This window comes from Rhinolophus sinicus, linkage group LG05 (genome assembly GCF_036562045.2).
Source record: "Rhinolophus sinicus isolate RSC01 linkage group LG05, ASM3656204v1, whole genome shotgun sequence".
Classification (NCBI taxonomy): domain Eukaryota; kingdom Metazoa; phylum Chordata; class Mammalia; order Chiroptera; family Rhinolophidae; genus Rhinolophus; species Rhinolophus sinicus.
Genome location: NC_133755.1, coordinates 50,153,968 through 50,171,572, shown reverse-complemented (window position 1 = coordinate 50,171,572; position 17,605 = coordinate 50,153,968). Strand labels below are relative to the sequence as shown.

Below are 17,605 nucleotides of genomic sequence, written 5' to 3'. Positions count from 1 at the left end.
GGGGTTGTATGGGGAATGGGAAGTGACTGCTAATTGGTAAGAGTTTCCTTTTTGGAGTGATGAAAATGTTTTAAAATTGATTATAGTGATGGTTGTACATCCCTTTGAATATACTAAAAACCACTGAACTGTACATTTAAATGGGTGAATTGTTAAGTTATGCGAATTATATCTCAAAATCCTGTTAAAAAATGCTATCCACTATTAACCTTTGTCTTATTCATCCTCAAAACACTAATATTTTATATCTTCAAATAAAATCCAAAGAATGTGCCACAGATCCTAAAGACAATTCCAAAAATGGAAATCCAAAAGTATCATACTCTAAAGAAACTACTTCCAAGAGGACATCACATTTTTGAACGTGTAAATTCTCCTATGTTTAAAAAATATTTCACATAATTTATAAAATGCAATACAAAATGAATAATGAGTACAGTAAACCACAATTCAGAGCCCTAAAGATTCTGCACCCCACAAAGAGGACTGAAATTTATGTATCTTCTGACTCATTGGGTTTTAGGATTCTTGTGACTGATTTGCATTAAATAACTATTTTAAAAATATTTTTCAATGTACATTGAGTATACCAAATATTGCAAATATAAGGGAAAATTCGGCAAAGATCTGGAAATATTTTTTTGGCTCTCAAAAATTCGGTTAACAAGACAAATGTTTCTTGAAGCTCTTACTTTTTTAAGTAAAAAAAAATTGAGATTTTTCTGTACAGAAAAAGGAATAGTCATTCAATTAAATTTGGATGAAGAGAAGAAAGTTTCTCATATCAGTGAAAAATTGTAGATTATATAGACTCAAACTTTTATTTTTAAATGAATAAACAAAGCATCCTTATATAAAAAAAACGAATGTTTGTTTGTAGTTCATTCTAAATGTTTCGGCATCCCTAAACACCAGGAGCGCCGCTGGTGTAGTGGTATCATGCAAGATTCCCATTCTTGCGACCCGGGTTCGATTCCCGGGCGGCGCACACACTTTTACTCCCGCCACATTTAACATGAAGTAATTTAAAGAGTTTCATAAATTACTCTTCCTCAGGATACATTTAGAATTTTTAATTTCCATAAAGATTTCTATTTCATATTTCATTGTTGAAACATGAATCTGGAGAGGATTAGACAAAAGTTTTAAAAGACAAAGCAAGTCCTTAAACACTTATCCCCCACGCCTGCGCAATCAGAGACATCCCTAGCGTCGGATGGAAGAGCGGCTGCGCAACAAGTGAACCTATGAATTGAGGTGTAGCCTGGCAGCCCGGAGGTTGAAAGTGCAGGATTATTCTGCGCCTGCGCGATCGGGTCACTTCGCTGGATGCTCCTAGGCTCCCGGCTCGCCGCCATCTTGTATTGGGGCTTCATTGTTCGCGCTGGGCCGGGCGGGTTAGTGTAGTTGCCGCCGAAGAAGGAGGCGAAGTAACCTCCGGTCAGCCGAGAAACCCCACTATTCCGCAGCCATAGCCTCTCAGACGATTTGGGAGGCAGTAAAGGGTAGGGAGCTGGACCCAGAGGCGCCGCCGCGACAGCAGCAGCCATGGAGGATGAGATGCCCAAGACTCTGTGAGTCTGGGGCAACGATGAGAGGGGGGCGGTATGGTGGTCGTCCCGGAGGGAGGCCTCGGCCCTGCGCCGCTCCCCAGCTTATTGTACTCCCTGGACGCCGTTATATCACAGTCCCTGCCCTTAGCGTACATCTGGGTGCTTAGGGACCGACACCCGGGCTGTGAGAAGACGAGATTGGGGAGAGGGGCCTCAACGTTCTGAAGTAACCTCTTCACCTTAACTACACCACAATGTGGCCTTTGGCCTCGCCGTGGCCCCTCTGCAGTCCCATGCCTGGAGAAGACTTTTTCATTCAAACCTCTTTTTAGAACTCGGCGAACCTTCTTTTTGTCGCATGCTTTCCTTCTCTTTTTCCCGCCCCCCCTTCTTGATTCACCTCTTTTGATCTTTACACCCGACTCCCTTTCATTTTACTTTGATTTCTTCCTGAAACTCTTCCTTTCGTCTTCTTGTCGTTAATAGGAGTTTCTTAAGGCTGCTTGTACTCATTTTCAGTGAGGTAAACTTTATTCTCGCAGTTGCCAACTGGAAAAGAGCCAAATATTTTTCTTTAACCTCTCTTTGGCTTTCCTTCTGTAATACCCCTTCCCCTGACCCCCGACCAAAAAAGCCTAAAACCGGACACCCTAAGGATTTTGAAAGGGCTTTTGAAAAATGGAAATCTCACCCGGAGGTATATATATCAACTGAAGGGAAGTGGATATAATGCATTTTTATAATCGCTTGTTACTTTTGTGATTCACATGTTGCTGAAGGAGCGGGCAGCTTTTGTGAAGCAACAGTTGATACATCCCGTAACATAGTCACTTCAGAGAATTTTTAGTTAGTGTTAAATGATCTCAGCTTGGGATGTTTTCTTTGTCCTATAGCTTCCCCCACAGCATCCTCCCTTTGTTTTTAAAAGTATCATGGGATCAGCTGATCCTGACTTTGTTGCTTTTCTGGAAAAGAAAAAAACAGCACGAGTTCTTGACATATCTTTTTGGTTTCACTCTTAAAATACTTGCAGTTTGAGAAGTCTACCTGTTAAGAATACAATTTCAGGTTTCTTTTTGCAACTCTGGAGATCTTAACAGTTTTTAGGAAGTACAATGTAATCCATTTTTAACCATCCAAAAAGTTTCCATTTTGTAATCTATATGAGAAATAGTCGACGTTTGTTTTCTTATAGATTAGTAAACTTTATGCTAGTTTACCTAATAGTTACCATAAGTATGTCTTTTTAATAGAAAGCAGCAATTAGTGTATGACCTTTGTTTTTTGGAAGATTATATCTGTAGGTGAATACTCCCTAAAAAACGGCCTCATAAAGTTTGTGGGAACCTTTTTTTCCCCTTGTCTCTTCCCTAGAAGATAACCAACAGCATATTGGGTTAAACACTGCTCATCTTTCATAATGTCTTTAAATTTAAGATTCTTTCATTATTTCAAAACTTTTAATTTCAGAAACTGCCAGAAATACCTGAGAACTTAACCTGTTTTAGTACATTCATTTGGGAATATCAAATAATGAAGACAACTTCAGCTTTCTCAGGCCAGTCTACAAAAGTTGATAGTTAAATAGTACTAGCGTGAGAACTGGAGGCCAACCATTGCAGGAGAAATAATGAAGGAGGTTTTGTTCAACAAATACTTACTGAGTGCTTATGATTTGCCAGGTTCTGTTAAGTGCTTTACATGCTTGTTTAATCCTCATCAGAACTCTGATAAATGGGTCCATTTTGCAGCTGAGGAAAAGCTAAGCTTAAATAATTAACTCAAAGTCATACACCTTTTTGTTCATCTTCCTACAACTCTACTGTCCTTAGCTCTTACACTTGCAACTAATTTTGCCTTATGACCTTCATCAGAATACCCCATTCAAGAATCTTTTTCCCAAAGTAGTCCAAGCTCTAACATGTCTTATTATCTCCTCCTTTGCCTCCGCCTCCTTCAACCAAAACTCCCATTCTTCCAGTCAGATCAATCTTGGTTAAATATCGAGTAGGTAGGTGCTAATCCCTAAGTTTTCCCAGTAGTGTTTTTACTTTTAATATAAAATGTTTGTGTGAATGACCCTGGAAGTCAGGGCTTTTAACATGTTTTTACACAGTGTCCGGTTTGTGGTAAGTGATCAATAACTTTGTTTGAAAAAATGGGACAGTTCCAAGTAGTGAATCAAGATTTTATTTTTTCTTGAGAGTAAAAATAGTCTGAATCTCATTTATCACCTGTGTACCTAAATGGCTCAGAGAAAAAGGCTTCATGGGCCACAAATGAGTGTGTTCAGCATTGCCTTACGTTAAAGATTGCCAATATTCAATTTCTTGTCAGCAGTACTTTGGAAATACAGTGTGAGAAGTGGTTTGATTCTGGAGGTGTTTTGAAAATAGAGCAATGGCAATGACCAGTGGATTGGACATGGGATGTGAGAATGAAGTTAACAATAAATAGGTTTATTTACAGTGTGTAGTATCATTTAAAATTTGTTTATTGCAAAATGTAAGTAAAAAAACAACAATCTTGAGAGCATGAATGTCTAGGATGTCTTCGGGCAGATTTGTTCAGGCTGGTTTCTGTATATGGTCTGATCTCCAAATGAAGGTGCTGCTAGCTAATAACAAGAGGGGTTCAGCTATCATGCAACAGACTATCCTTTGTGAAGAATAGACAGTTTTAATAGTAAGGTTACTATGCTGGTGTATAGTGTGTGTATGCATTTACTGTTCTACATAATTTCATAATTAGCAAAAGATACGTACCTTTTCCCCCTGAACTAGAGTAACTCGGGCAAAATAGGATAATTTCCTAGCAAATTGCTGATATTCAAAAGTAATTCTGTGAGAATACAGTTATCTCTTTAACGAATAATTTATAGAGCACTTACAGTGTTCCAGGCAGAGTTCTAGACGTTAGACATATAGTATGAATAAAAACAAAAATCTCTTACTGAATTCATCATTAGATAAAAACATATTTATTCATATTTTTTCATTCAAATTTCCAAGGCCTCATCAAATTCTGCATTTTTTATACAATGATTGTGGCTCAAAACAAGCCATTACAGCATTCTGCTTTGTAAGTTTTTTCTTTAGGCTAAATTTTCTAGCGTTGTACTAATATAAATGAATATTTTAAGTGTTTTGGATTCCACTTTTATAACTACTTGAATTTAGTTGTCAGCTTCAAAAATATGTATTAAATTGACATAAAATCCTATCCCTGGCAGAACTGTCAAGTTTTCATTAGTGATATTGGTGGCTTTTTCCATGAATCTTCTCAGGTAGCTTTTTATTTTGAAAAATCAAAAACCTACAGAAAAGTAACAAAAATATTACATTGAAGAGTTAGGTAACTTTCACATGGATTTACCAGTTGCTAATCATTAGTCAGATTTGCCTTATTTATGTATATTCTGTTTGTTTTCTGAATCATTTGAAGAGATATTGTGACACTTCAGGCCTAACTACTTTACCATCTATTTCCTAAGAACAAGGGCATTCTCTTACATTACCATGATACAATTTTCATATTAAGGAGACTACATTGATACAATATTTTTAACTAATATACAGTTCATATTCACTTATCCAGTTGCACAAGGAAGACATTTTTTAGTTCATTGATGTCCGTTTGCCTTAACACTTGAATGTCTTCTACTCCTCTCTTTACTTTCTGTTCTGCGCAAGATTGGTACGACCTCGGAGGTGATATAACATGGGATACTTCAATCCTTGCTTTTAAAAGAAGTCCACGGTACAGCTAAAAAGGGATAGTTTAGTGTTATTTCCCAAAAAAGTTATTTTGAAAAATAAAAGCTATAAAAATGTAAGAAAATAACATTTTTTTTTTTTTTAGTAGTCCGATAGACATCATGACAGGGAACCTTGACTTGCAACTGCTCCATGTATCAGTCAAGATTTCCTTGAATGCAAACGGCAAAAAAAATTTAACCATAAAAGGAATTTATTTAAAAGATACTGGACACTCCCAGAATTTGCAGGAAGGTTGTGGAACCTGGCTTAGAAAATGTTTAGCAAAGAGAAGACTGTCAAGCCACACACAGTCCTAATCAAGACTCAGTTGATCTCAGAAAGGCTACTACTACCATATCCACTGAGGACCAAATACAACAAGCTTCCACTTTCACTGCGCATGAGTTTCCATTGCTATTTGCCACCAAAATGGATTCTCTTCAGTCTCTGCTGCTTTTAGCCCTAATTTTATCTTCTGTGTTCAGAACTGGTATCTAATTGACTTAACCTAGATCGCCTGCAAGGTAGACTACAAAACCATATCTAGGCTTTTCAGCTTCCGTAGAGGAGTCTGTCTCTGCCTTATGATGCAGATTTCTCTAAAAATAGGAGGAAAGGTGTTTGGCAGCCAAAAAGAAAAAAAATAATCCTCTACATAGGTAACAAGTCCATACTAATGGGAAATCCTTTGGCTTCAGAAACAGAATAATATGTGATAAAGTATGAAACAACTAAAGATATATATATATATATATATATATATATATATATATATATATATATAAATGAGAATTAACTTTGTAAATATAAAGCCTTCTACAAACTTGTTTTTCCATTGAAAGTATCGAGTATAAAAAGGGTCTGTAGATTTCAAATCTGGGCTTTCTATCTCAAATTAGTGTTTATTTAGCAAATAGATTTGGAAAGTAATAACATTAAGTTGTTTCTAAAAATTTGAGGTAGGTTTTAGTGATTTATTGGTAAACAGAAAAGACTAATGTATAATAGGTTATTTTTATTTGCACAAGGAAGAAGAAATTTTTTGTCCTTTGATTTCTTTTGATCCGAAAATGTTATGTGTGTTACTTGTACTGGTATCTGAGGCTGAAAGCAAGTTGTTTGTGTAACATCCACTGAAGAGCATTTCTCTAAACAGCTGTGTGTGACTAATTAATAGAGGACCCTGGAGCTTGCAGTGTACAACAGGCCACATCAAGTAAACAAATGTAAAGGCAACACAAACCATAGTACTTTTTTAAGTGGCTTATTTTTTTTTTTTAATTACCTGTCTTCAAATTAGGTAGTATCAGTCAGAAAATATTTCTCAGAAAATCCTAGACAATTTTGCAAAGAGTAAATGATAGAATTCAGGTTCCCTAAATACTGTCCACTTGTCACTAGGTTGTCTAGCTTTAGCAAAGTACGTAGATGTTAGAACTAAATTTTCAGAACAGCTACTTTTTTCATTTAGACATTGCAATCTTGAGAATTTCTTATAGGTACACGAGTCAGGTGAGAATAGACACAGAAGAGTTATAGAAATAGTACAGAGTTCTCACATAACCTTCACCCAGCTTCCCTTAGTGTCAACATCTTACATAACCATGGTATACTTATCAAAACTAAGAATTTAGTCTGGTACAATACTATTACTACAAGCTTTATTCCAGTTTCCCCAGTTTTCCCACTAATGTCCTTTTTCTCTTCCAAGATCTATCCCAAGATACCACTGTATTTAGTCATGCCTGTTTAATATGAGGAGATGTCTTTCATGACCATGGCACTTTTGAAGGGTACTGTTTCTCCACTGTAAAATGACTACTTTTTTCCCAGCGTACTCTATTAATTAGAATTGAGTCACTAAGACTAACACACACTCAAGGAGAGAGAAATTAAGCTCCACTTAATAGAGGGAGAATTGGTGGACATATGGTAAAAAATCAATGTGTTGGTTAAAACCAATAATTAATAAAAATTTTATAGGAGATACTTTGAGTCTCTATACATATCCTATTTCTCCTTAACGTTTCACCAACTATAAAATACCCATGGGTGGATGTTGCCAGTAGCAGTTATTACTGTGGTATTTTAATGGTGATTTCCCTCATTCCTTCTACACTTATTAATTAGAGTTCTGCAAGAAAAAGCTATCCCCCCATCCAGGATACAGACAAGGATTATTTATTATTTAATGTATTTGATTGTTAGTGTCTTTTAAGTCCCTTTTAATCAAGAACAGTCCTCCCTTTTTCACTTTTTTTTTTTTTTTTTTTAGTACAGTAATATTTTGAAGATATCAGACAGGTTGCCTTGTACAGTATCCCACATCTGGTCTTGTGTAATTGTTTTATGTATCCAATGTTCTGTAAACTTCTAGCTAAATTTAAGCTTGACTAGATTCAAGTTCGACCTTTTTGATTTGACTGTTACATAGGTGATGTTGTGTAATTCATATTGTACACACAGTATGCCATTGTCCATCTAGAAATATGATTTAAAGTTTGATCACTGGGTCAAACTAGTAAAAAAGCCAAAGCTCTCATTTTTAAGATAGGGTTTTCCCTTTGTAGTTGTTAAGTGATCTGTGTGATAACTTTGGCACACACCCACAAGTATAATCTCAGAGAGCTTACATGTAGTGAATTTAATACCGTCTGTCTACATTTACTGACTAGCATTTTTCTGCAAAGGTGCGCTTTTCCCTCATCAACAATAGCTATTAGATTATACTGTACTGGAGTTTCTAGTCAAAAGGCAAAAATAAATGCTTAATTCTTTCCCTTTAATTGCCAGTTTTCAGAATAAGGACTTGGTGTAATAACCTCCAATATTGGGAAAATTGCTATTGGATAGATGTTGCTGTTGCTTTTTTTAGTGTCATTATTCTACCTGATCTTTAAATGTTGTTCGTTGTTCCGTAAGACTCAGCACTTCTCCCTTTGCCATTTTAACCTATCCCAGTGCCTTCATAGTAATCACTCCTTGTATGTTTGTTGAACGGATGAATGGAAGGAAGAAATTGAATCCACGCTTTCTCGCATGTATAGGTGTTTATTTTGGGGGGAAAGAGGGCATACCTCTCGTTTTTTTGAAGGATTCTTGGCAGAAGAATGAGAAACTACGAGTATAGGTGTTGAGAGGCTATATTCGCTGATTGCAGAAGTGATAAACCTCTAACATGTCTAAAAATAATCTTGTTTTAAAATCCTGCCTTGAAAATTTATGTATAAACCCTTTAAATAAAGATGATCCCAATCATGTGGTTTTATAATACACTACACTGATTAAGTTTGTTAGTCACCAATTCATATTATCTGTTAAAGTCGCTCCTGGAATCTTCTCTACTCCCTCTCCACGGTCTCATTATTAATATTCATTGAAAGGTTTTCCATCCCTTTGTGAGCTCCCTTTGTGAGCATGTGCAACACTTGGTAACTGATTTACCTGTGATTTTTCAAAAATATACTTATTGTGTAAAACACACTATACCCTAATTGGACAATGTTAGGGGAATTGTGAATTAAAACTTGAGGAAATTTTAATGTTCTCAGTAATACTGTAGAAGAAGAAATAATTGCAAAGCATCCCAGGATTGATTGTATAAAATGTTCAATATATCTAATGATTTGTTTAAGACATTTTTAAGCGTATCTTCCTAAGGTAAGCCTAGGAACTTAGGAATAAACAACACGTTTAATTTGCAGCACCTTGACTAAACACGCGCGCGCGCTTCCCCTCTACCAGCAGTGTTTAATAATTTGCAAGTTACATATCTTACATCTGTTTTGAAAGAGATTTCGAAGTTTTGGCAAACTTTTATAAGCTATTCCCAAATAGTGTAGTTTAAGGCAAAGATCTACCTGTTCCCAAAATTCATTTTTCAATAAGCAACTTTAGAAACGTATGCAAAAAAAGCTCATTTAAAATGGTAAATTGTTTTTCTTTGTGTTTCAGGTATGTTGGTAACCTTTCCAGAGATGTGACAGAAGCTCTAATTCTCCAGCTCTTTAGCCAGATTGGACCTTGTAAAAACTGCAAAATGATTATGGATGTAAGGGTATTTTACTTAAGTTAACTTTCTATTTCATATATATTCAAACCCATTACTTCCAGGAACTCTCAAGTTAGTTGATACAGTCTGAATTCGTAGGGATTTTAGTGAATTTGTAGCAAATCAGTTTTGGCCACTGAGTTTAATTTGTTTTACTAAGTAAAGGAAGAAGTGAATACAATGAATCGTTTCTAGAGCAGATAACTGTATATAGGCTCTTGTTTTAAGGTGCACTAAGGCATCAGAATTGTTTATTTTATATGTGGTATCAGTTAATTGGCTAATCTAGAAGTTCAATTATTACAATTAGATTGGGTTAAAAAAAAATAGACATTTAGGGGACGGCTGGTTAGCTCGGTTAGAGCGCAGTGCTCTTAACAACAAGGTTGCCGGTTCGATCCCCACGTGGGCCACTGTGAGCTGCACCCTCCACAACTAGATTGAAACAACTATTTGACTTGGTCCTGGAAAAAAACACTTAAATAAATAAAAGTTATAAAAAAAATAGACGGCCGGCCCGGTGGCTCAGGCAGTTAGAGCTCCATGCTCCTAACTCCCGGTTCGATTCCCACATGGGCCAGTGGGCTCTCAACCACAAGGTTGCCAGTTCAATTCCTCGAGTCCCGCAAGGGATGGTGGGCCCTGCAACTAAGATTGAACACAGCACCTTGAGCTGAGTTGCCGCTGAGCTCCCGGATGGCTCCAGTGGTTGGAACGCGTCCTCTCAACCACAAGTTTGCTAGTTTGATTCCCGCAAGGGATGGTGGGCTGCAACTAGCAAGGGCAACTGGACCTGAGCTGAGCTGCGCCCTCCACAAACTAAGACTGAAAGGACAACAACTTGAAGCTGAATGGCACCCTCCACAACTGAGATTGAAAGGACAACAGGTTGACTTGGAAAAAAGTCCTGGAAGTACACACTGTTCCCCAATAAAGTCCTATTCCCCTTCCCCAATAAAATCTTTAAAAAAAAAAAAATAGACATTTGAAAATGTTTTTAAATTTATTTTTAAAGGTCATGATTAAGATTTTTCTTGCATTGTGGCAATTCCCAACTATCAGACCTTTAGAAAAAAACATTGAATTCATTCATCTGATTGGTGTTAACCCTGAATAATATGTACAAATATAAAAAGACATTTGAAACTTTTTTTGATGGGAACGAGTGCTAAAGATCAATCCTTTTTCCTAGGATCTCTCCTCTAAACTCTTGGTTTTCTATTGTATTCCAATTTAATTTTTTTACTTGGCCAATTGGCTCTGGTTCCTTGTGGATTTTTTTTTTTTAACTTTTATTTACTTTAAGTGTGTTTTTCCAGGACCCATCAGTTCCAAGTCAATTAGTTGTTTCAATCTATTTGCGGAGGGCGCAGCTCACAATAGCCCATGTGGGAATCCAGACGGCAACCTTATTGTTAAGAGCATCACCAACTGAGCTAACCGGCCGCCTTATCTTGTCTTAGGTTTTAAAATATCAAACCTTTCCTCTGATGTGGCAGGGTCGTCATCATATAAATATAAATGGATTCAACAAATTTTTTGTCCTTTATACTCTTTAGTATTTTCTTATCACATTTAATATCTGTGTGCCTTTGAATAAAGAAGAAAAGATCCTGTACCCTTAGAGAAAAAGAAGAGAGATGAGAAAATGATGGAGAATTTGAAACCAACCTTTTCTTTATAAGGGTCTCCATCCTTATCCCAGAAATAGCATTTATGGAATGCTCACTGGTTATTTTAGTTCTGATGCCTTTTCACAAATGTTCAACAGAAACATTGTAAAGCACATGTTATTCCCATTCATTATATGCAGAAATTAGGCAAAGCAAAGATGCAAACCCACATGGAACTATCTGAATGTAAATCCTTTCCATTGGTTTGTAGGCTGCCATTCTCCTCTTCCTGTCTGGGTCATTCGAGATTTTTGCCTGGTAAAGATCATTAGGCAAAATGTTATTGATTGCCTGACCCACAGAAAAGACTAGCTAGGTTAGCCTTTGCCACTTTGTATAAATTTTGGATATTGATCACTCAAACGCCTAAATGAACATATTATTAAAGTCTAAATTCCAGTCTATTCATACTGTTGGACTGCTGTGTCTATATTTATGAATTTTACACTTCCTGTCATATAAAGGCTGATAATGTGTATGCTTAGATTCTTTTTATCTAAAGGGTATAGTTTTTTTCTGGGTACAAATTAACTAAAATGAACATTCTTTTTCATTTGATTGCACTACTCTTAAATATAAGCTACTTTTTCTAACCACCTTCTGATGCCTGTCACCATTGATCTTTGTAGTAGAATTGTTAAGTGCAGTGTTAGTTTGAATTATACAATTTTTAAAACATTTTTGTAGTTGCTGTTTTTTAAATATGGATAGTCTCAATATTGTCAATTTGTGGTTGTCTCTTTGCTATAAAATTCTAAAAAATCATTGCCAGTGACTTTTTTAAAGTATTATGCTTGAAACAAAATGGTATATTTCTTTATTTTAGTATCATTCTAGCCTTTTAGTGTTTTATTTTAATAATGCTGCTTAGGAGATTGTGGAAAGAATTTAAAAATGGACTATGAAGTTATTTGGTATTTTGACTGATAGGTGTAAAATATTGGGTGTTTCTTCTGCTTTAATTTGCAATAAAATATCCATCCTTCACTTATCCTGAAACCTCAACTACTTGGAAGACCAGAAAAGAGGAGAAAAATTTTAAAACTGGTAAACAGCTAAAAAATTGATGTCAGAAAGTCCAAATTCCAAAACCTTATTCTAAAACTTTACTTACTAGAGAACCTCTTCAGTTTTCAGAGCCTACTTATATTTTAGAAACAGGTTTAAGAAGGCTGATATTTTCTGCTACTCAGCAAGTTAGAAACAACAATGATGTATATATATATATATATATACATATATATATATATGTATATAATAGCAATAAAAAGTAACATATCACAGAGAAGGGACAGAAAAATTAAAAGCCAGCACCGAGACTTGAGATCATGGGAGTCTAGTCAAACTTAACCTCTGTAACTTAAAGATTATATGATGATGGGGAGAATATAGCTGTATATCCATTTAGCCACAATTAGAACGCTCAGTCATTAATAAAAGATTAGATTATATAGGTATATACTAGTATAGCATGACTTGTTGAAGAAGATAGATTTCTGTAAAAATAGTTCATTTATTAGTTTCAGGTGTACAAAACAACGTAACTGTTAGACATTGATGCCCCTCACACAGTGATAAACACCACCCCCACCCCCCCGCCATTGACTACCCCTCTGACATCGTATACAGCTGTTAGGAAAAAATAATTCATTTTTAAGTGTTTACTTCTGTTTCTAAAGATTTACTTATAGAATGGACCCTCTATTGTCCATGGCCTGGTAACTGAGATGTTAGTAATTTTAAGGTAATGGGAGCATAAAATTTAAAATTGACTGTTGTATTTTTCCTTCAACAGACAGCTGGAAATGATCCATATTGTTTTGTGGAATTTTATGAGCATCGTCATGCAGCTGCAGCACTAGCTGCTATGAATGGGCGGAAGATAATGGGTAAGGTAAGCTGTCATCATTAAAGAAGGTGACTTGCACTGGAAAATTTTAAGTTGCATAGTTGTATTTCCTTTTTAGAAGCATGTTCACTTTACAGCAAAAAATCACGTTTAATGTTAAAAAGGTGGGATAAAGCTTTTAGGGGGCATGTTTATGTTAGTATCCTACATGATGCCTTGCACGTGAGAAATACTAAAATATTTATTGACTTACTCAAGCTTGGATGAATACCTAGGAACATTGGATACTAATGGGGGAGAATAAAAGGAAAAATTCCTTGGTACTTTAGATAAGAAAGGTTGTTGAATGTTAAGAGAAACTTATATAAGATTAGGACCTGTCAACATGTTTGCATAAGTATAGATTAAAAGATAAGTACTGAAATTTTGACCTGAACTGATACCCCTTGAATGTTTCATCCCAAACATGTACCTTCCTATGTATTTATAGATGCAAATCTTGTAATATCTGATTTTGAGCTTTATTTTTATGGAGTATAAATGTAGAAAAATTTTTTTAGGAAGTCAAAGTGAATTGGGCAACAACCCCCAGCAGTCAAAAGAAAGATACAAGCAGTAAGTATATTTTATACTCTTTGAACATTTGTTGTTATTGTACACAGTAGTTTTATTGTAAAGCATATAAGCATCATACGTGTTTGCAGTAATGTTTTGATCGTTATCCTAAGATATGATTTAATGTGTTTGTGTTAATAAATTTAAGAACAAATCTAATCTTTGTCATCAGGTAGTACCGTTGTCAGCACACAGCGTTCACAAGGTAATTGTATCTTCTTAAACATAAAATGAAATCTCTTGAAAGGGTATTCACTAACCACCTGAAGTTTTTTTGTTTGATATTGGGGGGAGTGGGGAGGGAGGAGGTCATATTTCTATTTGTTTCTGGCAATATTTTTTCCCCTTCTTCCCAGTGTTGACCAAGTGTGGCTTGTCCACCACTTTGGTGCTATTTCAAGCTCTCTGACCCTCTTGGTAGCAGCTGATGCCTTAGAAATACTTTCACCAACTAAAGGGCAAGATAGCCTGCTTCCTTGAGGTCACGATCTGCTCCTTATCCAGATCTTCTGATTGCTTGAGTTGCTCCTGAAACTGTGTTTCCCAAATGGCAACCCAATGTGTTGCTTAAGGCCTGCCAAGTAGGGGTAACTTTTCTTTCCAAATCTACTTTGTCAGAATTGAAATATATGTCTATTTTAAAGTGTTGATCCAACTATTTTGTATTTTTTAAGTGTTTCTTTTCTTGAGCATTGTCTTTTTTTAAAAAAAAAAAAAAACACTTCACATATGGGGTCGTTATTTTTCTCCATTGCTTTTTTATGGCTCTAATATAAAGTGAAGGGATTACTGTTTTCATTCTGTTGCCTTCAGTCTTAGTTCACTTGCACATGGATTCACATAAACTGAATGGTGTAATGTCTGGGCAACCAAAACTGTTGGCTTTTGAGAAAACTGTCAAATACTTTAACATCAAACTGTTGCAATGCAAGGTATTTCTTTGATTGTTCTTCACAAAATATGGTTAAACCAAGTATATCATGTCTTAACTAAGGCAAATTTAGTCTATATAACTCACAGTACCACTATTTTATTTTAATTTGTAAAGCTTTAATAAAGTTGTAGACTAAATAAATGTAAATAATTACTGTTAGAGTGGTAATTAAGTCATTAATTTCTTTGCAAAGCTTAAACGTTTTATTAGTTTATTTTCTTAGACCAGTATAATAATTGGCTATAAGTAGAAATATAACTGTCAGTTTCCAGTTAGCTACATCACAGTCTTTAGGAAAATCTTTCCTGTATTGTCATCTTGATTCATTATGTTTAAAATTGATAGGATTTGTATAGATATAGGATAGTGTTTTGCTTGTTACTATAATCCATAAATTATTTTAAGAATACTTTATTGAATAGATTTTAGTATTTTTTAAATTCTAAAATTTTATTTTTCTTTTCACTTCCCCTTCCTTCCCCTTATAAGATCATTTCCATGTCTTTGTTGGTGATCTCAGTCCAGAAATTACAACTGAAGATATAAAAGCTGCTTTTGCACCATTTGGAAGAATATCGTAAGTAATAGAAGATAAATGTAAAGTGCTACTAATTAGAAACATTCTTATTTAGAAGTACTTTGGAAAGCTGTTGTGAATTTTGGACATTAATTTTAACACTTAAATATAATGTATTACATTGTTTAGGGACTATTCAAGCAGCTAAGAACCAGATTGTTTTCCCATTAATAAATACATCTTTGGTCTTCAATTATATCAAAATCCTTTTCAATTAGCATTAGCTTTAACTTACAACAAATTTACTGTTATAGTACATAGTTTCTTATATAAGTATCTTGCTAGCTTGGTTATAATCTTTAGTAAACTTGTGCTGTGACTAAGGAATTTAGACCTTTTGGGCACTTCTATGATACCATGCATTTTGTGTTGAGATATTTTAACAAAAAGAAACCTTAACACTTTAACCTAAAAAGCAGTTATTAAATGTTAATTCCAAGGTATCTAGCCTTTTATTATGCTAACAACAATAATAATGCCTTTTAGTATTCTGTGGAGCTCTGTTGTGCTTGCATTTGTTATTAATCATACAGTTTAGGCCCTTTGTAAATAGCTCACTCAAGGTAGGATTCATCATAAAAGAATTTTAATAGTTTGAAAAATATGCCATAATAGAGTAAGAATAATAATTTGATTATAGTTCTTTCTTAAAAGTTATTGTTGAATTTAGAAAATGATTTCTTTAGGGTTTCGGTTGCTTTATTATTTCAGCTAGAAGAGTAGTAAAAAGTAAGCATTAGCTTTAATTTGCTTTGATGAACAGACCAGCAGCAGAAATGAGGTGAGGAGACTGGAAAGTAAATGCCAATAGTAATATTGGTGATGAGTTTTGGGAGAGTTTTCATTTGAAGCGTTGTGATTCGTTGGTAGGAGGACGAAAATGCATAGTAAGGGGCCAACTTTAAAGGCAGTTGGGAGATTAGGCTTTGTAAATAGTGTCTTACGATGAGGTGGCATTTTTCTCTGTGAGAACTGATTAAGAAAATAAGTAAAGTTCTAATTCTTGATAATACCTTTTAATTTGTCTTAGGTTTTTGATGATGGTTAGCTTGCTTTCAGATATCTAGACTGGAAGGTCTTAACCTTTGGCCTCTATAAAATCTCCCTAACAAAATTTTGTGTTTGTTTTCCTTTTGATGTGGAGTATCTTTATAAGTTGATCCTATTTTCAGAGTAGTTGCAGGACCATAAAAGGATTAAAGTACCCTGATCTAGATATTTGTGGCTTCTTTCTTAGAGAATCCTTTCAGAAATAAGTTAGAAATATATTTCAAGGCTTATATTTCCTGAAACTTAACTTTAGAAAGAAATTTTCTAGCACTTCAGCAGATTAAGTAGCTATTTTATTAAATGCTTTAATTTTGATTGAAGTAACTGTTCTGAAAACATGGTAATTTTAGTTTAGGATTGGATAAAAATTATTTAATAATTGGTGAATTTAAGTTAAATGACATTTAGATTTTAGCAATTTCAGGACTTTAATCATAGATCAATTTCTTTTTTCGTAAAATATGTTGGTATCATAATTATAGTCTGTAGATTTTATTATGGTCAATCATGATTATTGATGTATATATTAGTATTTCTTAGGTAAGGCCTTAAGTTTTATGATTTTCATTTGAGGTAATAATGTCTAAGCTTTAGGCTACCCAGTGAGTTAGTGCTTCTAAATTTAAAAGAACCATTTTCAGTAGATTAGCGTCATTTCCTGATTTTTTGGTTAAAGGAGATAAGATGATACCTAATTATATATAGAAATGTTCTTATGATAATCAGATATTCTCAGTAGAGAGCCTACAACAGTGTTTGATTTATAGAAGATGTGCAGTAAATAGTCACCTATTAAAATATTTAGTATTAAAAAAATAGTACTTTCCCTAATTAAATACAGTAAACTCTTCCTGTTCCTTGAGTTTAGTCTTAACAAATTTTGGTATAGAAGTGAATCAGCTACCAAATTAAATGCATGTGTACCATACAGATAATTTGATAAGTACTTTTACATATTAAGTGACTTGCATTAGTTTTCCCTTTTCACCACTACCTCTTTGTCATTTTGACCCTAAACAATAAATCACCCCTAAATTGATCAAAATATGCTTTTGTATACTTTAATATAAAATTATATTGCATGGCTTTCTGACTTGGGTTTTTGTTGTGAAAGTGCCTGTTTTGTTCATGTGTCCTGAGAGAACAAGCATTGTGACATACCTGGCTAACTTAAAAGCAGATTGCCTGTGAAGCACAATTTGAGTCCAATTTTTTGAGGTATGGAGTTTTAGCTATCATGGCTGGGTTTTTTACTCAATCTCAAATAATAGGGCTCTGGTTATTTTGCAGAGTATCTCTGAAGAATGGACAGAATTGCCCTGGCTAACTACAAGCTACGGTTCACAGTGGATAAATGTTGGCGTGCTTTTTTATTTTCTGACTTTTTAAAATTTTGCTTTTATATCTTGTAGTTTCCAATCAATCTTAGATGATTGCTATTTTAAAATTCAATATAAAATCCTTTCGTATATAGTTTAAAACTAAAGTGTGTGTTTAGTATTTTTCTTCAGTGATTTAGCATTTCTGAAAATGTCAAGTTTTCAA

At 34.6% G+C, this 17,605-nt stretch overlaps 1 protein-coding gene and 1 non-coding gene across 23 annotated transcripts in view; both read left to right on the top strand.

Moving 5' to 3' along the window:
• The window catches only part of TIA1 (TIA1 cytotoxic granule associated RNA binding protein), a 40,273-nt gene that overhangs the window by 3,463 nt on the left and 19,205 nt on the right, over positions 1-17,605 (top strand). The window contains exons 1-8 of one of the 22 annotated variants that reach the window (XR_012496398.1): positions 1,294-1,574; positions 9,266-9,368; positions 12,831-12,929; positions 13,445-13,499; positions 13,672-13,704; positions 14,313-14,431; positions 14,923-15,010; positions 17,351-17,416. Coding sequence is in view for 12 of the 22 variants with exons in the window: in XM_074332136.1 (XP_074188237.1) it covers positions 1,549-1,574; positions 9,266-9,368; positions 12,831-12,929; positions 13,445-13,499; positions 13,672-13,704; positions 14,313-14,431; positions 14,923-14,979 (492 nt within the window). In the remaining 10 variants the exon portion in view is untranslated. The other 21 variants (XM_074332136.1, XR_012496397.1, XR_012496399.1 and 18 more) reach the window with 21 other exon arrangements.
• On the top strand, positions 918-988 carry TRNAG-CCC (transfer RNA glycine (anticodon CCC)). Its single transcript has one exon. It is a non-coding gene; the product is annotated as a tRNA-Gly (tRNA).